The sequence below is a fragment of the Phalangium opilio genome, unplaced genomic scaffold, assembly GCF_054372755.1.
Source record: "Phalangium opilio isolate 3A_F unplaced genomic scaffold, DU_Popi_V2 ptg000009l_1, whole genome shotgun sequence".
NCBI lineage: Eukaryota > Metazoa > Arthropoda > Arachnida > Opiliones > Phalangiidae > Phalangium > Phalangium opilio.
The window spans coordinates 15,953,646-15,977,546 of NW_028324146.1; the positions used below are offsets into that span (position 1 = coordinate 15,953,646).

At 36.4% G+C, this 23,901-nt stretch overlaps 2 protein-coding genes across 2 annotated transcripts; both read left to right on the forward strand.

Annotated features, from left to right (window-relative positions):
• The first annotated feature begins 8,388 nt into the window (after window positions 1–8,388).
• Window positions 8,389–9,870, forward strand: LOC149716520 (uncharacterized). The gene is made up of 6 exons (XM_089844886.1): window positions 8,389–8,433; window positions 8,744–8,858; window positions 8,921–9,056; window positions 9,112–9,183; window positions 9,399–9,542; window positions 9,606–9,870. Exons 1-6 carry the CDS (start codon window positions 8,389–8,391, stop codon window positions 9,868–9,870), a joined length of 777 nt encoding a protein of 258 aa, XP_089701012.1.
• A 247-nt stretch (window positions 9,871–10,117) lies between these two features.
• LOC149716521 (uncharacterized) lies at window positions 10,118–10,699 on the forward strand. The gene is made up of 3 exons (XM_089843946.1): window positions 10,118–10,175; window positions 10,238–10,294; window positions 10,354–10,699. Exons 1-3 carry the CDS (start codon window positions 10,123–10,125, stop codon window positions 10,598–10,600), a joined length of 357 nt encoding a protein of 118 aa, XP_089700072.1. The 5' UTR covers window positions 10,118–10,122; the 3' UTR covers window positions 10,601–10,699.
• The last annotated feature ends 13,202 nt before the right edge of the window (window positions 10,700–23,901 follow it).

Here is a 23,901-nt window from a genome sequence, read left to right on the forward strand (position 1 = left end):
TACAAGGAGCCGTCAATTTGAAACCAGACGTATATAATAAACTGTGTAAGCATAAGAAACATATTCGAAAGATTGCTTGCAAAAATACTCATTGGAAGGACAAAAGAGCTATTTTATCTAAATAAACCGGAAGTGGTTTCTATAGCGTCCTTTTTCCAGCAATTTCGAGCCTTTTAGGTGGCTTATTCTCAAAATGAACAAAATGTTAGTTTACGCTAATAAAATGACCTTAGTGCCTTTGGAACAGCAACACGAACCCAACCCTATTCCTCAACATCAATCAATAACGCAAAATAATGAAATTCCAAAAGCCAATACAGTATTATCAGACTTGGATAAAGAGATGAATCTAATTATCTCTAATCCGTCTTTAGACGAAAGAACCAAGTGGGTTTTTACGAAGAAATCATGAAACGATACCAGAACATCTCGAAACCACGCCCATCGAATAAACACGACAAATGGATTAATATGTTTCCACTGAAATATAGGGCAGCTGCGAGAAAAGTATTCGATCACTTGGCAGATAACGCCCATAGTATACGTTGGGACGACGCGGGGGCTCTTTTTGTAAATAACTTTAAGATCCCTGATTCAGATATAGTGCAACTAGTATATTTTACTATACATCCTACATTGTTCAATAACAAAGGCGTGCCCCCGTCACTCATCGCCATTCCCCCTACGGGATGGACGGAATTCCAACCCTTTGTCCAAAACTTTATCGTCCCGCCACCAGTTAAACCGTCGCCACCAGTAGCACCTGTGTTTATAAAGACGTCACCCCACTCTGTACCTCAGAAGAATAAACTTCGACCACGAACTTATTTAAAAGCGAAGAAAAGATTAACATTTGACAATAAAACGAGCCCTTCAATTTTGAAGAAACAACCTTATAATAAGACGTTATGGGAGGTCTATCGCGGCTCCAAAAAGAAGAAACCTTAAAGAACACTTATCTCAATAGTAAACACAAAGCCGCCTTCACTGGATTAAACCCTTTGTACCAAGCAGTCCGAGATCTTGACATTTCGAGAAACGAAGTTAAATCTTTTCTAGAATCAACGGACGTATACACTTTACATAAAACTGCTATAAATAAATTCAAAAGACGTAAAATCCCTGTATTTAACATCTCGGATAGAGTCGAAGTAGATCTTGCTGATTTGGGGTCAATCGCCAAATACAATGATAACTACAGATACCTTATGGTAGGCATTGATTGCTTTTCTCGAAAAGCTTTTGTGGTACCCATGAAAAGAAAACACGCTGCTGAAGCTACGAAAGCTCTCGAAATAATCATCGAACAAAGCAAACCTAAAGCCATCTGGTCCGATTTAGGAAAAGAATTTATTAATTCAAGTACGCAAAAACTTCTAAAGAAAAATAAAATCAAATACGGTTCTATGACGTCAGAAAAACTCCACTGTCCTTTTGTAGAAAGATTAATTAAAACTTTTAAACATCGAATATTCAAAATGTTGACTCATTTCAATTCACATAGATATATAGATCATTTGACAGACATAGTTAAAGGCTACAATGGGGCCAATTCTCTAACTTTTTAAGCGAGTTATCGCATGTGATAACTATCGTCTAAAGGGTTGATGCCAACCTCGTGAGTTCTATGAGAGCACGCTATCTAAATAGGTGATTAGTCATAGGTGTCATCAAACCTTGAACGAAAATCGGTGTATGTCTCGTGAATTCCGCTCGTGCTAATAAACAACAAAGTGGGCAAGTTTATTTTTTACCGTCTTTAATATTCACGAGAGTGATAACTTATCGAAAGGGTTTAAACTGGTCGATAAGTTATCCCTTGCTTTATAACCAAAGACGGTAAAAAATAAACGTGCCCAGCTTGTTTTTTATTAGCACGAGCGGAATTCACGAGACATCCACCGATTTTCGTTCAAGGCTTGATGACACACATAAATAATAGCCTATTCAGATCTCGCGCTCTCATAGAACACACGAGGTTGGCATCAACCCTTTAGACGATAGTTATCACTTGCGATAACTCGCTTAAAAAGTTAGAGAATTGCCCCCAATGCCTCTTATCATTCCGTAATAAAAATGGCGCCCGATAATGTTTCCCCATCTAACGTTCTGGAAGTATACAAAAACATTTACAAGCCTGAATTGAGTAATAACCCTACTAAAAAAGATGTCAAATTTCGTGTTGGTGATTACGTAAGAATAAGCAAGCTTAAACCAGAATTTTCCAAAGGTTATGATCCTAATTTCTCGACGGAAGTATTTGTCATTTCCTCTATTCTGAGTTTCAGAAAACCAGTGTTATATCGTCTGAAAGATTTGGACGACAAGCATATAAGCGGGTTGTTTTACTCTGATCAGCTCATTCGAACAGTGGAGCCCAAACTGTTAAAGATAGACTCCATACTCAAGAAACGTAAACGTAAAGGAAAATTAGAATATTTTGTATCGTTTATCGGTTTACCTAAATCACAGAACTCTTGGGTAATAGCCGAAAATGTCGAGAAAATCTGAATTCTATTTAACGCTACCTAGCGACGCTAGTATGGATATCTACCCTAATAACACTATGGGTAGTTACATCACTAAACTACCGGATCCTATTAATTTACAAGGACAGTGGGAAACGTCGTTAGTAGAGATAATTTATACAAACAGCTTCTACAATGTAATATACAAAACCAATAAGAGAAAAACACTTGAAGATTCATTGGATGAAGGCAACTTTAAAAAACCTAAAAATCCCAAGTCATGTGACTTAACATACCAGGTTGAACGAAAAGATGCAAAACTGACCAGATACGAAATCTATCGGCTGGTCATTACAAATCACTAAACCACGTTGTGGAAACTATCAATACTTCCAAAGTATGCGATAAAACAGCTTCTTTATTTCATATTAATGAAACGACGGGACATGCAAAACTAAATACCGATGCTTCTAATGATACAAAAATTATCTTCAAGACCCACAAATCATTAGCCGACATCTTGGGGTACAAAGACCATCTCAATATACAAGGTTTGAGCGATAGACCAGCCAGGCTAAACTACCACGTACCATCTCAATTATATATTTATTGCGACCTGGTAGAAGGGGAAATTGTCGGTAACATCCACGCCCCCCTCTTACGTATTATACCCATCCAAGACAAGAAAGACGGGGATACCGTGTGCATTACTTTTGTCTCACCCCATTACGTCCCTTTGTCAAAACATTATATTAGCGAGATTGGCATTTATATAAAGGATCACATGGGTGAACCGGCTTTATTTCAGTATGGACTGTTGCACTGTAAAGTTCATTTAAGATGCGCAAGTCAAACGCGTTAGATAACAAAAGATGTGTCTACACGGATTATTATACCCAACAAGCGATGTCAGGTGGTGGTGGTCTGAGTTTTTACGTCGGAAAACAAGGACAACACGGTCACGGCATAGGCTCGTTCTTGAAATCTTTCGGAAGATACATATCACCGTTCTTAATTAAAGGGGCAAAGTTCCTTGGTAAACAGCTTCTGGACACATCTTCAGAGATTATAAACGATGTCGCCTCTGGAAAGGATCTGAAAACTTCCGCTAAAAGAAGGTTCATCGAAACGCTGGATGATGTACAACAACAAAACGGTAGAGGGGGTGACAGACAAAAGAAAAGACTAGCTAAAAAGAAAAAAATACCAAAGAGAAAGAAATCTATAAAACAAAACAACACAAACAAATTTAAATCAGATAAACGTAAACTTTCGCTCAAAACGGTTCGCGATATTTTCTCTCCCTAAAAAATGACCGAAGCTTGCAGTACTGGTATCGATATTTTCGCCACCCCTCCCCTTCAGACAGCCATCGAAAATTCCAAATGGGTTCCGTATCAACCTTTGACTTCCTTGAAAGGCGACCAACCTATTGAATTTGAAGTAACGTCTAGCGGTAGCGAATACGGGGATACAGCCTTAACAATGCTGTACACCAGAACTAAAATTGTAAATGAAGATGGAACCGCTTTAACAGCCACTGACGAGGTTGAACCCGTAAATAATTTCCAACACAGTCAATTTGAGAGTGTCGAATTGGAGCTGGGCGATTGCGCAACAACACCCGCTGCTAGTAACTACGCGTACACGGCCTTGCTTTCGGCTCTGACGTCATACGGTCCGGCGGCTAAAGGATCTCATTTGGGCGCCTCCTTGTTTTACAAAGATACAAGCGGAAGCATGGATTCGCTTACTGAAAATATGGGTTTTGTTAAACGACAGAAACTCACAGCATTATCAGAGGAAGTTGAGATGTATTCCAGCCTTTACGTAGACATGTTTAATATCCCTCGATATCTGATAAACGGCGTTTCTATGAAATTAAAATTACACAGAAGCAAACCTAATTTTTGTCTTATGGGTAAACTTCCCGCAGCAGGCACGGGTTATAAACCAGTCATCGTGGAGGCCGTATTATACGTCTTAAAGTTGCAATTAGCCCCTAAAATTCTAATTGCTCATGAACAAGCCTTAAGTATTAAACCAGCTCCATATAGTTACACTAGAACGGAAACTAAAATATTTACAATTGCGCCTAATATCTTAAACACATCAATCGGAAACATCTACCTGGGTACCCAGCCCTCAAGGATTACAGTAGCTATTGTAAAGCATACCGCTTACAATGGAACATTGGATAGTAACCCCTTCGACTTTGGACATTGGAATGTCAATCATCTAGCTGCTTTTATCAATTCCGAACAATACCCTTCCAGAGCCTTAAGACCCAACTACAGTAAAAAAGCAATTTGTCCGAAGCTATTACACTTTAATTTCGGGGTCAAACTGCCACTACAATGACAAGGGGAACAATATCTCTATGGACGACTTTGCCTCGGGTTAAGCCATTTACTGTTTAGACTTAACACCTGACGGTTACGCGAGTCATTCAGATCATTGGAGTCCCACGAAACAAGGACAATTAAGACTAGAATTGGGATTTGAAAAACCCACGACCACTACTCTTAGTTGTATCGTATTAGCCGAATTCCAGGCTTTGTTACAAATAGATAAAAATAGAAACGTGTCAATCGTTTGTTAAACAAATATACTGAACGCCGATCAGATAACACGATTTCTAAGATTCACGCCACATTTCCTAGGTGTTTACCCAAGTGATTTATTACCCGAAAAAATTGACAAGTTTCCTTCATCCATTATAATAAATTTAGACAATCACTATAAAGACGGATCCCACTGGGTATCTGTTTACTTTGATGGAAACAGAAGGGGTTATTACTTTGACTCGTTGGCTTTAGGGAACTTTCTCCCCTCGATTAAAGAATTTGTTAAAAGAAATTCAAGAAAATGGTCCTTTAACAAAAGAAGACTTCAAAACTTGTCAAGTTCGACATGCGGACTATATGTATATAATATGTATATAATATGTATATAATACAAAGAACAAAAAGAAAGAGCCACAAATCATTCATGAGACAGTTTGGACGAGATTGCTTGAAAAATGACGTCATTGTTACAAACATGTTGAAGCTCGCCCGTAAAGATTAACTTAATCCTTTTGTTAGAAAATACTCTTTGTAATCTCTTTTGTATTTTTAAAAAATAAATGTGTCACCTTTTTTTTAATACTGCTTTCTTTTATTTCGTATATTAAGGAAGGGGGGGAAAGTAAAAAAAGGGGGATAGTAAATTTAGGGGGATATAACTCAGATAATCCTATCATCATATTCATTCAGTATCATGAACTCCGAGCTGCAAAGATATCACTCTTTTTACTCCTGGCCTCAAGATGAAAACTATTAAAAAGCTTTAAGCAGAGCGGGGTTTAATTCGTTACATGTTAATTCGTACAATGTTTCGAATGCAACGCAATTTTACTATCGTGGAAACCGACCGATAATCCTTACGAAGAACATTTAAAACATTTCCCCAAATGTAATTTTATCAGAGGTGGGCGTACTGAAAACATACCCTTTACCATTGATGAAACAGAAGCGTACACCAAAAATATAAAAGTCAACCCTGAAGAAAAAACGCCTGAAAAACCTCAAGAAAACACGGAAGAAACTTATCATACCTTTAAAGTCAAAACTAAAGATCTCGAAAGATTAGTTTTGGAACTCTACGTTAGAAAACAACTTAACGCTTTGTATATCAAATAAAGGCTTAATGACATACGTAAGATTTAAAAATAATATTAAAATTTATCTTCTTCCTTACGAAGATAGAAGGAATTATTTTAGAATAAATCAAATGCATTTTAAAATGAAAATTGAAAAAATATCTTTAATATTAGAACCTATACTTTTAAAGAAAATAAAATAACTTTTTTACTTTATATTATGGTCTTTATTCCTACAAAACCATCTTTTGTTATAAGCATATACAATCAATCAAATACTGACAGGTAAAAAGAGGAGATCGGGAAAAACCGACTCCTCCCCCTTGAGTGGCCGCCATCTTGAATTACCGTATACTGGCTGCACCCTCTCTGACGCACGATGATTTAATTTGGTTTTTGGCAAAAGTAAGAGAAATGCTGCTTTGTATAATTCTGTTAAGAAATTCACTTTTCTTAGTTTGGAAAGTTCCTTTTTCTGTTCTGACATTTCGGTGTAGTTTTCGTCGTCGGACGAATTGACTTTACCTTTCTTCTCAGACCTTTTGACATAGGTTAGCCATTATCTTAATCTCCTGAAGAATTATCGGCATCTTCATCTTCTGAAGAATCATCGGCATCTTCATCTTCTGAAGAATCATCGGCATCTTCATCTTCTGAAGAATCATCGGCATCTTCATCTTCTGAAGAATCATCGGCATCTTCATCTTCTGAAGAATCATCGGCATCTTCATCTTCTGAAGAATCATCGGCATCTTCATCTCCTGAAGAATCATCGGCATCTTCTTCTGAAGAAGAATCATCGGCATCTTCATCTTCTGAAGATACATTGTGGTCAACATAAATTCGGTAGTGAAATCCAGATGCCCAGACTAGCAAATTGGCCCTCAATACGTGGGAAAAGTTAAAAAGAAAACTTAATCATCACTTAAATGTTAGAACAAACCTAATTCTGACAAATTTGATCGATTAACTTCCTCGGACGTATCAAAAATGAATGGCATGAAGTTTACTTTTGTCAACTTAAATAAGGAGTAAATTACAGAGAACTAGTTCGAGAACGACGCTCGTCTCTTGAAAACTCGTCTGCTACTCTGCTTAGTTAAGCTAGCAGTCCACGTTTACAAGTGAGATTAATGATAACTTTATAAATAATGATGTAGTTTAATTAAGTTTAAAATTAACCGATTGAGGAAGTTACAATAGTTCAGTTGTAAAGTAATTAAAATTCAATTACCATTTTCAATTATTGAAAAATGCCAATTAATTAGAATTTTAAATAGCCGACTAATTAATTAGCACAGCTCGGATTTCTTGTAACTATTTCCCCCGAGTAAAATCTTTGTTTAGCAACTATACTCAGAGTTTGAGCGAAATCTCAAGAAATCTCTGTTTGGAATTCATCAATATATTTTTGAAATCAACGTAACTAACGTCTCATCATAATTTTATAGTTAAAATATTGATTATCAGAATGAAATTTAAGTAATCAGTCCTATTTCTAACTTAACACCTAAGTGTTGAGCTAATTTCTGCTTTACAAGTGGGGACCTAAACCGTCTTCCAACCTTATATCTGGGGACATTTGTGTATAAATTATTAGGTTTTTAACTAGTGTCGAAGCCTATATGGTTCCATCAGGTATTTCAAATTCATTTTTCACACTCAATAAATTTACAAGTGGGGACCTTCACTATCATTTCAACAGACAAGTGGGGTCTTTTAAACACACATTTTATAATTATAAATAATGATTATTATAATGAAATTTAGGTAATCGTAACTTTTAAAGGCTTAACACTTAAGTTTTGAGCTGATTTCAGGTTTACAAGTGGGGACCTAAATCGTCTTCCTACCTTATATCTGGGGACATTAGTAGTAAGTTACCACACTTTTAGCCATGCAAATTAGCCGAAAATGATCCAAATTTGCATAATTCAGAAATCCCACTTTCAGCCATGCAAATTAGGCGAAAATGATCCAAATTTGCATAATTCAGAAATCCACTTTTGACTATGCAAATTAGGTGAAAATGATCCAAATTTGCATAATTCAGAAATCCCACTTTTAACCATGTAAATTAACCGAAAATGATCAAAATTTGTATAATTCAGAAATCCGACCTTAAACCATGGAAAATGAACCGAAAATTATCCAAATTTGCATAATTCAGAAATCCCACGTGTGAGTCACGTGTGGTGTGACGTAGGTACAATTTGTAAGATATTACCGCAACAGTGCTTGAAATTATATTAGTTCAGGACAAAACTTACAGCTATCATGAACTGGGAAAAACTACGGTTCGAAACTTTTAAAGATTATCCCGTTAGTAATATAAATCCGTCAGAGTTTGCGAAACATGGTTTTTATTATTTAAAGAAGGGCGACGCCGTTAAATGTTTTAATTGCGATATAACATTACATAGTTGGAAAGCTAATGATAAAGTAAATGAGGAGCATCGAAAATATTCCCCGGAATGCCCGCTTGTTTTCAACATAAAACATACCTATAAATTGTTCAAACGACGAGTCAGGGAGAGATGTACCACCAACGGAGAAATACGTTTCAAGTACAAGCAAATCCAAGACTAAAGAATATTGTAATAATAGATGTTGTATATTGCGGGTTTTACAGGTGGGAATCGAATATTCTTTTATGGCTGGAACATATATGATTCTATTTCCTATAACTGTACCATTAGGAATTATTTTGGGAATGTTGATGATGAATAAAGTATTCGTACTTTTTGGTTTCTATCCTTTACTTTTACCATATGCAATATTTCCTGACACATATATAAATGCACGAAAGTGTCAATCATCATCCTCGAGGAAGATGATATCCCAGATGGAGTGGAGGAGGAAATAAACGAATTAATCGCGAGTATTGATATGTTCGCCGAAGCGGACGACCCGGATGTGGTCTCTACGGAATCATCTGAAGAAACGTAAGTTTTTTTGTCTTATATCTAGCAAGATATATACTAATACTGTTTTATATAGCGCATCCGAAAGTGATGACGAGAATGAAAATGCATTTTATTCAGATACCGAAGATGTAGAAATTAATTTAGAGTAAGCTAAAAAACTATTTTGTTAATTTTAATCGAAATTAATATAGATTTTTACAGCGCCATGTATTCTTATATTACTCCCTGTTCATCCTGTAACCACTTCCAATATAATTTTCGTACCTTTTCCGGAATAATAAATACTAATACTATATCCTTTAAATTATTTTACTGCATGAACCACAACTGTATTCTCTACCATACATTAATTTGTCTCAGCTGGATGGAAGGACAATTCCATCCAGTTAATATCTATCAAACATCCACTAACTCTTACTACATTAACAACGCCCATCTTCCTAAATCCTACAATTACTTTCTACAAGAAGACCTACACGCCACGGATGACGAAATTGATCTAAAGTAAGTTAAAAAACCTTTTTTTGTTTTAAAAAACCGATTTTACTTATATATTTTTTATTATAGCTACATGTACTCTCGAATCACCCCCTGTCCTCGCTGTAAAAACTACTCTCCAACGAACTATTCTCTGTCAATCCAATATCAACTTCAAACTACACACTACAAGCTCTACTTCTGCAACCACGAAGACTGTCCTCTCTATCAATCAATTATCTGTCTCAACTACTATGAATATTACTTGCCTATTGACCTTCTTCTCAATTCTAGATTCGCTTCACCTCTCTATCTTAGAAATATTCCTAATTATGTCTATCAAATAAATGAATAAAATATATATATAAGTTTTTAAGAAAAAATGTCTCGTCATTTATATGAAGCTTAAACATTCTATTAAAAATCCCCACTAAAATACGAACACTGTAACCAATGTTTTTCAAGAGCCTCTCGAATATCAAAAATTAAAGCTAGGAAAGTTGTTATCCTTGACAACGCCTTATAATAATTCTTTAAATAGTAGATATCTAGGGGAAAACTTTATCATTTTCTTTTAACGCTTCATCCGAGAAAGTCTTAAAAAAACATGGGTCTCCCAGAAGATAATCCTCAGCCGCAGTTACAGGAGATGGACTCTCTGTAAGCTAAAAGTTTACTAGTTGTTTTTAAGCTTCTAGTTTCTTAAGAGTGTTTTTTTATAGAACCCAAGTACCGTTAGAAATTACCGCAGCTTTAGCGGTAGAAAGGGCATCTGCAGGGTAAGTGATATTTGTACCATTAAAAACTATAGTTAAGTAAAAGTAGCTATGTATTTTAGAATCTTCGAAACTCATTCATACGCATTCGTACCGTGCTGCGTTTGTAAAGGAAGAGAGGTGTCTGAAATCGATAGAAATATTTCAAAGGCTTTCTATTGTAGAACTCTATCCTGTCCCCGCTATAATAAGATAGTGGGTATTTGCTTCCCCGTTTTTATGGTTAATATTCATTACCCCTGTCGCGGCCATCCCGATGATATTAATACGGCATTTATGGAAATTTTTGATTATCCTTTAAATGTTTAACTCTTTTTCTAAAAAAATATTAACTTTTTCCAAATATATACCATTTATTATTGTTGTATTTTAATTTTACATGTTATTAAAAGATTTTTTAAAATTCAATTAAACAGTACGAAATCATTTGTTGAATGCTTAAAACACATTGAATATTTTGAGGATTACGTAAATTATTTTCGTAAGATTTTAACAGATCGGTTAAATTTAACGTGCTGCAAAATGCGTGTAAGGTAGTTTTATACTCGCGTTTAACATCCAATAGTTTTTTTTCAAAATCACCCAAAAGAATTCGAAAGGTGAGTAGCATATTTTTTATGAAAATTCTTTGATTAATAATAAAGTTAATATGGGTTGAAATAAACCCGTTCATGGCGTCTTGCATAATAAGCGCAAATACTTCGGGTTTAATTGTTACTGGAACGCTTTCGTCATACGTAAAGACAAGACCCAAATTCGTAATAGATATATAGATGTTTTGACAACGTAAAAATTTAATTGACGATTTCTGCATACAGGCCGCGAATTCAGATTTACGTTTGTTCAAGATGTACCATATTTTATACGGTATTAAAATAAAGTTTCCACTTTCAACAATAACTGTTGGTTCTACGTCTCTTCCCCGCGGACAAACAGTTACCGTTACACCGCTTTTTGTTAAGTGTAAGTTCAAATCGCGAAACATAGCCATATTTTTATAAAAATAGTATTACTCACAACACATCACGGGTATTTTTATTCAGGAACGAGCAGTGCAGTTTCAAACATTTACTTTCGATTGACTTTCCTAACAAAAACTCGGGGTCTTTTTATAGTAAAATATCTCCACTTAAAAATTCCATAATATTACCCTTAAGCGATAGAAATTCTTATACCTGATAATTACGAGAAAATAAAAACCTTGGGAGAATTCACACGTGATTTTTGAAAGTATAATTTTAACGCTTCGACCTTTTTCCAAAAATATCATCCATTTTAAGATCGGAGCACCTTTCCCCCGAAAAATCCCTGTTTAAATTCCCACACTTTTTCGTTTTTTATAAAACCATTAAATACCAATTAAAGCTTTCCATCTGTGTAGGACGTGTATTGGAAAGCGTCTTTTAGCCTTCTACATAAACTCCACCCAAATCGAAGCAAAAAATACTTCTCGGTAATTACACCCAGGTGCATCGTATAAAAAAGCAATTATTTTTTTGATACAATGTAATTTAAAAAATATATTTTGTAACCTAGGGGAATTCAGGTGTTCCAATCGTATATCTAATATCATTAAAAAGTATACCCGCAGCCAGATAAAAAAGGCAATTATTTTTGATACATTGTAATACAAAAAATATATTTTACAACCTAAAAGTATCATTAAGTATAATTAACGACTAGAATTCTCGGTAAATTACTTTTAAAAAATATATTTGATAACCTAGGGGTATCCAGGTGTTTGAAATCGTATATCTACCCATCATTAAAAAGTATACCCACAGCCAGCAATTATTTTTGTTACATTGTATATACCTAGGGTATCATTAAGTATCATTAACGACGAGAATTCAAAATATATTTTATAATCAAGAGGTATCATTAAATATCATTAACGACGAGAATTCAAAATATATTTTATAACCAAGAGGTATCATTAAGTATCATTAACGACGAGAATTCAAAATATATTTTTATAACCAAGAGGTATCGTATAATTATCCATGAGAATTCCAACTTTTAAAAAATTTTATAGAGGCTATAATTATCTACGAGAATTCCTATCGTAATTATTACTGGGAAAAAAAATATTTTTAACCGTATAATTAAGCGTTCCCCGCGCGCTAGCGCGCGGGGACGCCGTGTGTCACCCCCCTCCCCCGGGGGCGGCAGGGGACGGTGTATATAAACTCTCGGGATTTTCGGATATTTCATTCGTTCTTCACTCGACGTTCGTTATGGCATCTTCATCTTCACTCGGTAAGCGAAAACTTAATATATCTGATGATGAAGAGGAGATAGATATTTTTGAGCAAATTAAAAACGTTAAAGAGGAAAATACTATCGAAAAAACCGGCATTGTCCCTCGATACGATATTAAACGAGGTTTAGCTAGTTACGTGACTTCATTACCAGCGTCGCATGACGATTTTTATTTCGATATTCAAATATACAAGTACGAGGATATAAAAGATAGAGATAATAAAGATATTTGGCAATGCGATGGAAGAAGATTAAGATTTGTCGCGTCTAAAGATAGCGTCGAATGTAAACAAATTCGATCTATCGTGAACAAGATGGCCAAGCTTATCATCGATAATCCCGACAAGATCACGAAAAATTATACGTTTTTTAACAAAAACGAATAATTAATCAATATGGAATCCCAATATCTATTACTCGTATATCTATTAACGTATCTATATATACTATATACCCAATATATCAATTACTACTACTATTTAACATAAAAAAAGAAGACAATTATTACATGGTGGATGGGATGGATATGAGACTCGAAGTTAATAGATTATCTACGTTCAAGATATGGTCTGTCGAAGGTATTAGCGTGGATGACATGGCAGCTAGCGGTTTTTATTGCATTAGTCCTAAAACCGTTCGTTGTTTTTCTTGCCTTACCACCTTGACTGGATGGAGAGCCGACAATCATCCAATGGCTGTTCATGGCTACGAACAACCGTTATGCAGATTTGTTTTTCGGTCAGGAATGAGGTGTGGAAACGTTCCCATCGCTGGACGTAATTTTTTCGAGGAAATTGAAAGGGACTACTCGGGACCGGAAAATCATCCCACCAGAAAACAACTAGCACCTTGCCCACACATGTTACAAGCCAGATTCGAAATCGATTTAAAAGAAAAAGAAGAAAAACGAAAAAAAAATATATAAAACTCTAAACAATTTGATAAACTTACTCATTTAAAGATGAGTAGTTCGAGCGATTCCGAAAATGAAGAACCGCTAAATTTAAGCGTTAAAGCTAATCCTAAACAATTTTATACTTGCGAAAAAATATTAGATAAAAAATCAAGAAAATACAAATGTAATCAAGTAGAATGTAAAATTAAATTTAAAAATTTAGAACATATTAAATTAACCGAAGTAAACGAAACGTTTGTTAGTATAATTAATTCCATACTCTTTGAATTATTACGCAACCAGCAAGGATATAATAGAGTTAGATTTTGTATTCGTTCGGATGAGTTGGATAGTCCGATAAATTTAAGGTTTATGAATATTAATGAATTAACGGCTGAAAGAGTAATAGGAGCTATAAGTCAAGTTGCCCAATCAAATCGAAATTTCCATTTACAAAGCTCTTTAGTTTTTGACGTTATTTTTTTACATTGCGACGTACCCGTTGGACGTCGATCAAAATCATTAAAAAATAGAAATATAGTAATTTTGGATACGTTTATAAAAACGAGTCCAAATTATATTTACATTGACAATACCGATAACTTATGTTTTGGAAGAGCTTTGGTGATAGGAATTTATTTGGCTGATAAGAGATTCGAAAAGAATACGAATGAAAAGTATCAACCAACGAACGAGTCAATTAATTATTTTAGAAAGATAAAAAAATGTAATCACCCCCTCCAAAAAGAAAAAGCGGAGCAATTATATAAAAACGCTAATATTTCTCCGGATACCGTTAATTTATTAGATATTCAAAATTTTCAAACTTACTTAAACGAATATCAAATTATTATATTCAGAGCTGATAATTTAGAAAAATATTTTGTCGGACCTTTCAAGGAAAAACAAATTTTTCTATTGTTAGTTAATGATCACGTGCATGTAGTTAAGGAATTGCATACAATGTTTGGCGGTATATCTTATTGTTCTAAATGTTTAAAAGTATTTCACGGAACTAATCAAAAGAATAATCACTTTTGCGAAACTCGAGTTAAATGTAGTAGATGTAGAACTTTAAATGTATTCCACGAAGATAAACTAATTAAACCTGTTAAATGTCGAAAATGCCATCGTTATTTTAAAGGAGAAGAATGTTTGAATTTTCATATATCTAACGGAACGTGCGATAACTTTAAAAGGTGTTTAAAATGCGGACTAGAACTGAAAGAAAAACACTCTTGCTCGAAACCATGTAAAAACTGTTTACGCGTACACGAGAGGAACCGTTGTTACGTTATGCCTCTTTCGAGAACGTACGAAAAAACCAGATATTGTTATTTCGATACCGAATCGATCGTTAAAAATAACGAACACGTCCCTGTCTTACTCGTAAGCGCTATGCAAGAAAATGAAGGGAACAATTACGAGTACGAGATATTTCGGGGGTTCGACTGCGTCGATAAATTTCTAAATTATTTATTCCGGACGAAAGAAATGGTTTTCCAACACGCGACAAAACGGCTTAAAGCAACTAAACCGGTTTTTGAAAATATTACGTTGTTAGCTCATAACAGTAAAGGGTTCGATTCGTTCTTTATTCTTCGTGGGTTATTAAAATTGAACATCATACCGGATATTGTTTTTGACGGAAGCAAAATGTTGGCCATTTTTTTGAAAAATCAAAAAATGAAATTTATCGACTCTTTCAATTTCGTCTCGCAACCATTAAGATCGTTCCCCGCGACGTTTTCTTTGGGCGAAAATAGAAAAGAATTTTTCCCTTACATATTCCACACCGAAGAAACTTTGGATTATGTCGGTCCACTACCGCCGAAAGAGTATTTTCAACCGGAACATATGAAAGAAAAAGATTATAAAGATTTTCTCGAATGGTACGCGACGAAATCGAGACAATCGGTCTATAATTTACGCGAAGAACTGGAATATTATACTATCATGGATGTTAAGGTTTTACAACAGGGTATGGATAAATTTAGACAATTGTTCGAGAAGGAAACTGGTTTCGATGTTTTAAATATGAACGCTTTAACCATAGCGGGGGCCTGCACGAATATTTTCCTTCATAAATACTTGGAAGAATTTACGCTCGGAGTAGTACCGTGTAACGGCTACAGGAATAACTACAATCAAAGCAAATCCGCTTTAAAATGGTTGGCGTGGGAAGAAAAAGAACGCGGAATAAAAATTCAATCGGTTCTCTCGTTGGAAGGCGAAAAGAAGATTGGACGATACCCGGTAGATGGTTATTCTTCTCAACCCGAAATAATATTTCAATTTGACGGAGATTTTATTCACGGATGTCCGAAACATACGAAAGGAGGCGAATGGAATCCGTTATTGCAAGATACGTTTAAAAATTTATACGAGAGAACTCTGGATCGAGATGATGATATCATGTGTAACGCACCGAACGCTGAATATGTTAGAATATGGAGTTGCGAGTTTGACGAAATGTTGAAAAACAGAATCGAGGTAAGAAAGTTTTGCGATTCGTTACACTTTCGAGATCCGATAGGACCAAGATCGGCATTATACGGTGGTCGTACTGAATGCTTCAGGCTGTATCATAAAACCAAACCAAACGAAAAAATTCTATATTACGATGTTTGTAGTTTGTACCCCTTTGTATGTAAAAACAGAGACTATCCTAAAAATCACCCGGAGATTATTACGAGAGATTTTTCATTCGATTTGAATCATTACTTTGGGGTAATGTCTTGTAAAATATTAGCTCCGAAAGACGCTTACATACCGGCATTACCAATTCGAACCAGAAAAAAACTATTTTTCGCTTTGTGTCGTACTTGCGTGGAAAACGATATACAAACAGCCTGCGGGCATAACGACTCCGAGCGAGCTTTCGAAGGGATTTGGCCCACCCCAGAAATATACATGGCGGTCGAAACCGGTTACGTTATATTGGAAATCTTCGAGGTTCACCATTACCCCGAAAGGTACACCTATATCAAGGATAAAGATCCTGGTTTTTTCGGCAGTTACATTAATACATTTTTGAAACTAAAAATCCAAAACTCTGGCTGGCCTCGCAACGTTACCACCGACGAGGAAAAAACGGAATATTTAAGACTAATTAAAGAACGAGAAGATATCGAGATTAGACCCGAAGATGTAACAAACAATTCAGCTCTACGCGCGTTGGCGAAATTAGCTTTAAACTCGTTATGGGGTCGACATTGTTTAAACAACGATAAACCAAAATCGGTTTTCGTCAAGGATTATCAAGATTTCATTAAAATTATAATGGATCCGACATTGGAATTAACGGATATGCGGCCAATTAACGACGATGACGTTTGTTTAATGACCTACAAATTCAAAAAAGATTTTTGCCCGACATATTACAAAGGATCGGCAGTGTTGGGGAGTTTCGTTAGTTCGTACGGTCGGATCGAATTATTTCGAACTCTGAATAAATTAAAAGAAAGGGTTTTGTACTGCGATACGGATAGTATTATATTTATTCACAAAGAAAGTGACGAATTTCTTCCACCCGTCGGACAATTTATGGGTGATTGGACCGACGAAGTTCCAAATGGGTATATATCGGAATTCGTTACTTCGGGTCCGAAATCGTACAGTTACAAAACAAATACCGGGCATTGCGTTACGAAAATGAAAGGAATTTCGTTAAACAGGAAAAACGAACAGATAATTAACTTTGATTCGATCAAATCGGCTTTAGACACTCCGGGAACTAGTTACACTTTGGAAATCCCCTTTAACGTTGTGCGTGACAAAGCTCGCGCGAAACTACTTTTAGGAAATCTGAAAAAAAGTTTCGGCGTGACTTTTAATAAGAGAATAATCGCGGACAATTTTTTAACATATCCGTTTGGATACTCGTTAAAGCAAGATGCATCGTGAAAGTCTACGTTTAAAATCATTCAATGGTCATTGGACTTCCAATTCGTCGGAGTTGGAAGTTATCCCCGCGGAACTAGCAGCGTCGGGTCTCTTTTACTTGAACGACGGTTTAAAAACCATGTGTTTCAGCTGTCATAACTTATTCGATTGGGGAGGATCGAATGAGACTAATCCTCACGAAGTGCATCAAAAACAAGCTCCATTTTGTAATTATATTCTCGGACTCGATATTACTAACGTGAGTCTGGCTGATGAAGAAGGGGAAAAGAGAAGATTAAAGGAAGAAATCGTGGAATATTTTGACGAATCCATCAAAACGTTTACGTCTAGTTTCGTCGATTTAATTCTCGAATCGTCGATAGATGCTTTCAACACGGAATTTCAACTCTAAAAGAAAAAAAGTGACTTTCGACGATATCCCCGTGGTTTTTATTATTCCGTACGAAGATCGCGTTAATTGGAGAGAAATAAACAAACTCCAATTTCAAAAACGGATTGACGATTTTAATAAACTTTTTGAGAAATGTTTGATGCTTGTAGAATAAAATTCCAAGCCCCCATGCAAATTTTACTGGCCGGTAGTACTATGGCTGGTAAAACGACGTGGATATTTAACCTTTTGAAACACGCCCATTGTTTGATCGAACCACCTCCGGACAGGATAGTGTACTGTTATAAAGAATATCAACCGAAATTTGACATTGCGAAAAAAGAAATTAAAAACATTGAATTTTTGGAAGGACTCCCCCCGGATGATTCTTCCTTTTGGGATGAAAGTATTAATAATTTTCTTATAATAGATGATCTGGCATTCTCTTGTTATAATAGTTCCCATATCGCTAATATATTTTGCGTCGGCTCTCATCATAAAAATTTATCCGTCGCTCTTTTAACTCAAAATCTTTTTGGTCAAGGTAAAGAGAGTCGAACCATTAGTCTTAACTCTTCGTACATAATTGTTTTTAAAAATCCGCGAGACGGGTCTCAAATAACTTACTTGAGCAGACAAATATTTCCGAATAATAAAAACCTCGTAACTAGAGCGTATGATTTTGTTACCAAGGGTACTCCCTATTCTTACTTGTGTATCGATTTAAAACAAAACATTCACGATGATTTGCGTTTAAGAACAAATATTTTTCCGCATGAAGGAAATATGATTATTGTATGCGATGACAAATAAAATTTGTATATAAAACTATTTATCGTTTCCGTATGTCTTTTATTTCGCGTTGGAACGTTCGAGGAGTTGGAATGGTTAAGAGAAAGCGTAAATCGAGTTTGTTAAAAAAAGTATTAAAAAGAAATTTTAAACGAAAAATTCGAAAGAGAGGACGTCATCCGTTACACAGACATTTACCATTTTTTCGTGGATTGGTACGCGCCAGTCAAAGTGGCGGAGGAAAATTAACCAAGGTACTGAAAAAAGCCAAGCAAAGTCAAATCAAAGCCGTTCACAACACGTTTTATAATTTGTTAAAGGGAAATATTCCTTTACCCGAAAAGGATAGAATTTATATTAAAAAACATCGAGTATATATAAGAAAAATCGCTAATAAAAGAGGTCTGGCTAAAAACAAACGGAAACTTCTTATAAAACAGGCGGGAGGATTTTTACCCGGGTTAATAGCTGCTTTGGTACCGACATTGATATCTACCATCACTTCATTAGCGAGATGAAACGAATGGTCTTACTACCCGAATCCGCTGTTTTATCGGGAGCTGAAAAAGAAGCGACAGAGTTGGATCGTGAAATGAGTCGGATTTTAAAACAAAACACCTCTTCGGAAGATAAACTTCGACATTATTTATTAACTTTACAAAAGTATTTGACTATGAAGAGCCTGATAGAACCTCCTAACGTCAACGTTGCAAATATTCCACCAGTTTTCCAAGTTCAACAACAACAACAACCCGTTCAAACACCGCAATTTCCAACACCTAATCCGTTTTCAGTATTGCAACAGCCTCCTTCGCAACAACAATCACCTCAAGGGACCCCCCTGGCCCTCTCAAGGTCAACACCGAGGTCACCCTCGAGGTTGCTCTCGACGATTAAGAAGTCATTCCCACGACCTAAACTCACGTCGACTCCGAAAACGAAGAGACATTATTTAAGAAACAACTTCAGAGGAGATGGCTTCTATGCTAGGAAGGTTCGCTACGCGATTGAGCTTCGCTAAACGGAGCCTGGGGTTGCCTATAGCCTCATGCGTATAGAGCAAATGTCAGGCCATTGAAAAATTTTATTTTAGAGGTAGGAATAGGGAACAGAGTAATCTTGGCGCGCGTCAAAGTCCCGGACCCCTTTCTCGGGACGGTGGGATATGAAAGAAGAGGCGGGTCATAGCGACAGAGGTAAAAAATAATTACGTATTTTTGCCGCCCCAGTCAGTAACGTCATAAAAACCTAGTTTAAGTGAGCCAATCTGAAATTTTAAACTTTTTATTACGTTTTGGAAGGAGGGGCTCTATACTGGGCTATGAGTCGGACTGAATTAAACACTAACCGTTCTCTATTCCTACTTCTAAAATTAAATATATCTCTGGTGAGGCTTAATAATAAAGCTGACCACAACCAAAGCATGGGCAAAGGCATATCTCACAACTGACGTTCAAAGCTACCGATGGAAAAGCCTAAAAATTAAATGAAAAAAAAATTAATGCCGGTAAGAATGATCACATCTGAAAATAACAGCTAACAGCTAAAACGAACCCGAACGGTAAAAACTTGAAGTTAGTCTCTGCGCTGCTGGTCTGCTACTCCTTTTGTTTATTTTCTATGGCAAAAACTCTAACTTAGGTAGGTATTGGGATATTAGGGCATTTTGTGTTTTAAAAAATTTATTGTGAAGGAAAGAAAACAAGCCTGTTTAAAGATATTTCGAATAACTTTTAATATCTTTAAAAGTTGAAAAATATCTATAAAATTATTTGGACGAAAATTTTCAAATAACAAGACTTCCTTCGAGTTTCAAATTGAAGAATGTTCGAGTAGATAGTAAATATTGCTTTGGGGCCACTGGCGTCAACCAGTGCCAGCATCGTGCCAGATGGCACCAATAAATATGGCGTCAATGGACGCCCACAGAATTTTTCTTCTTATGGCGCCAGTGAATCAAACATTTTTCACCCAATCTTGTTGTCAGTGAAACGTTCATGATGTGTTGGCGTCAGTGAATCAATCATGGCGTCAATGTTAGGCTTAGGCGTCAACAGTGGTAAATAACCTTTGTCACACGCGTCATGTTCGCTATAAGAATGTGATTGGTCTAAAAGTGCGCCATGTTTACATGGTCAGATGGTCACGTGACATTAAAGTATAAAAGACGTGGACGGCTTAAAGATAAGACATTCTACATCCATCCTTGAAGTACCGATTCAGCTCCGAAAAATGTAAGTATAAATTTCTTTTAAATATAAGTTTACGGTAGTTAATTCCCGCATTTATCGATATGGATTTAAGTATGCAACACCCCTTTACCGGACTAGTGGCCGGAGTCACCGGCTGTGGGAAAAGTGTTTTCGTAGGAGAATTAATTAAGCATAGGGATATATGTATTTCACCCACCCCCGAAAGAATAATTTGGTGTTACACAGAGTATCAGTCGAAACTATACGGTGCTATACTATCCCATACTCCGAGTGTAGAATTTCACGAGGGCTTATTAGATGTTAGCACCCTAGATGCTAGTGTGAGGAACTTCGTTATATTAGACGACTTACTATGTGAAATAGCGAATAATAAGGACGTGACGAATCTTTTCATTAGGGGTTCGCACCATAGGAATACCTCAGTTTTAATTTTAATGCAGAATCTTTATTATCCCGGGAAGGAAATTCGTACCTTAAACTTAAATGCCCATTACTTAGTTATATTTAAAACACCGCGTGATCAGTCCGCCATTATCCACCTTGCGAAACAAATTTCACCGGGAAATAGTAAATACGTGGTAGACTCCTTTAGACAGGCGACGTTGGAACCTTACGGTTATCTATTTGTAGACCTTAAGGCTAACACCCTAGATAAACACCGTCTAAGAACAGGTATACTTCCAGGTCAACAAGCAGCACTGTTCATACCGAAATGACGGCCATCCTTGAAGCGAATTTTTTCCGGATTAAGGGACGATGGGTAATCAAGGAGCTGACGATGTACTTGAAGGAGACCGGCGTCCACGAAGTCTGGATCTTCCAATCCCCATGCAAGTTCTCCGAGTTATCCGTCAAGGATAAAAGGCAGTGCAGGTGGCTCTCACGGAACACTTGCGATCTGGCATTCGAGGAGGGCGATTACCCATACGAGACGACGCAGGAGGCTGCCGACTACATCCGAGCAAGAGCATCGTCATACGTGACGAAAGGAGCGGGGAAGGCCGAAACCCTATCAAAGTTCTTGGGCTGCGAAGTTATCAACGCCGAAGACTACGGTTGCCCGAGATTATCAAGTATCGAGTGCGATACCCCCAGAGCTTGCACTTTTCATAGGGACATCAACAACTGTACCCTGGTGAAGGCGTCCAAACTAGCGGAATGGCTCCGTCAAAACGAGTCGACGATAATTTAAATTTTTTAAAATATATTGCAAATTGTAACTCATGTCAAAGAAATGCCGCAATTAAATTTGCCAATAAAGAAGCGATTAAATCTATTGTCGAGTGTTGTATAAATATCCTACGGGGCAATGTCCCTCTTTCAGTGGAGGAGAAGGAGCGGTTGAAGAAACATCGACACGTTATAAGAAAAGTTACGTCTAACATCCGCCCTTCAAAGAAAAGGAAACTATTAATTCAAAACGGAGGTTTCATCCCTTTACTTCTCGGACCGTTACTATCTATCATTAGTTCAGTAGCAGGTGCGGCTATAAGTCGAGCTATAAAGTAAAAATGGCGCGAAAAATGTTATTAATTTCCGAAGAAACGTATAATAGGTTAAATTCAAATAGCGGTTTAAAAGTCAACACTTCAATGGAGTTGAATAAGGAGGATAAGTTGAAATCCATCATAAACGATGCCAAATTAAACGATACCGATAAATTATTAAGATATAACCACGTACTTTCGAGGGAGATTAGTAAAACGGTGAAAAGGGCGAAAGTAAAACCAGCGAAAAACCGGAATTGGAGTCCTGAAATCGTCTCTTCGGTTCCGTCCTATAGCGCAGCTGATTGTTTGAACTTGTACAAATGGATTGACCATATATCAAAAATAAGATGGACGCACGCCGGAGAGTTAATATATGAGAACCGTAAAATCATCGGTTCAAATATAATTGATTTATTAGCTTATACTGCGACGAGTTCTAAAAAACGGTCGTCTGTCATTGGCGCCCCACAGTTTTACCAACTTTTGTATACGGTTAATGTGCCAAGAACATTAATTAAAATTAGAAAAACAGACCTACCCCCGCCTGAAAAAAGTGAAGCGAAGAAGGAAAAAAGTGAAGCGAAGAAAGAAAAAGCGGAGAAAGAAGAAGTGGAGAAGGAGGATTATTATTTCCCCGCTCAGACTGGTCAAGGTTTCGGAAATTGGATAAACTTGTAGCACTTGTTTTTAATAAAATACGAATCATTTACATTCCACGTTTCATTCATTTTAAGTATTCCGATATGGAAGGTTGTGATAATCAGGTGGGCACTTTTGCGGTGTTAGCCAACCTAGTAGACACATTTTTTAAATCTCCTAAAATTTTAACTGTGGTTTTAGTAATTGCCATATTCCTAATTATAGAGGTTAGCGATTTTCTCTTCAGGCACTATCATAGTGTAACCAACTGCACCCTTAATGGATAGACTAAAAGAGATTTATTCTAATGTTTCTGACCCGGGTTCATATGGAAGTGTTCTTGGATTATACCGAGCGGCTAAAGAGGCTGGGTTAAAGGTTACGGTAAAAGACGTGGAGACATTTTTAAAAACCCAAGATACGTATACATTACACAGGAATGCTAGAAAAAACTTTAAGAGAAATAGGACAATAGTTTATGGGATCGATGAGCAGTGGCAGATTGATTTAGCCGATTTGAAGAACCTAACGCGTCACAATAAAGGGTTCAGATACCTCCTGTGCTGCATTGACGTTTTCAGTAAATACGCCTTTGTGGTGGCTACCAAGGACAAGAAAGGACCAACCATCCATAAGGCTTTTAACGCTATTCTCGAGTCTGGTCGCTCGCCGAAGCGAGTGCAAAGTGACCACGGTAATGAGTTCATATGCAGGGATGTTCAGAGAGAGTTGAAAAGAAGGGGAATTGAGTTCTTTGCCCCGGATTCCGAACAGAAAGCTACGATAGTTGAAAGGTTCAACAGAACTCTAAAAAGTCGCATGTATCGGTATTTCACGGAAAACAATACCTATAAGTACATTGACGCTCTTAAGGACATGGTTCAAGCTTATAATAACAATTATCATCGATCCATAAAGTGTAAACCTGTCGAAGTCACACCCGAAACATCGAGACGGGTATGGGAAAACCTTTACGGCGATATAGACTTCACCCCACCATTAAAGTATCCTTTCGATATTGGTGACGTAGTCCGGATAAGCAA

Excerpts from the sequence above, each read along its gene's own strand:
- LOC149716520 (XM_089844886.1), top strand. The coding sequence starts at position 8,389 with ATGAACTGGGAAAAACTACGGTTCGAAACTTTTAAAGATTATCCC. Across the intron at positions 8,859-8,920 it reads TAAAGTATTCGTACTTTTTG|TGTCAATCATCATCCTCGAG; the intron begins GTTTCTATCCTT and ends AATGCACGAAAG. Across the intron at positions 9,184-9,398 it reads GATGTAGAAATTAATTTAGA|CTGGATGGAAGGACAATTCC; the intron begins GTAAGCTAAAAA and ends AATTTGTCTCAG.
- LOC149716521 (XM_089843946.1), top strand. The coding sequence starts at position 10,123 with ATGGGTCTCCCAGAAGATAATCCTCAGCCGCAGTTACAGGAGATGGAC. Across the intron at positions 10,176-10,237 it reads TTACAGGAGATGGACTCTCT|AACCCAAGTACCGTTAGAAA; the intron begins GTAAGCTAAAAG and ends GTTTTTTTATAG. Across the intron at positions 10,295-10,353 it reads GTAGAAAGGGCATCTGCAGG|AATCTTCGAAACTCATTCAT; the intron begins GTAAGTGATATT and ends TATGTATTTTAG.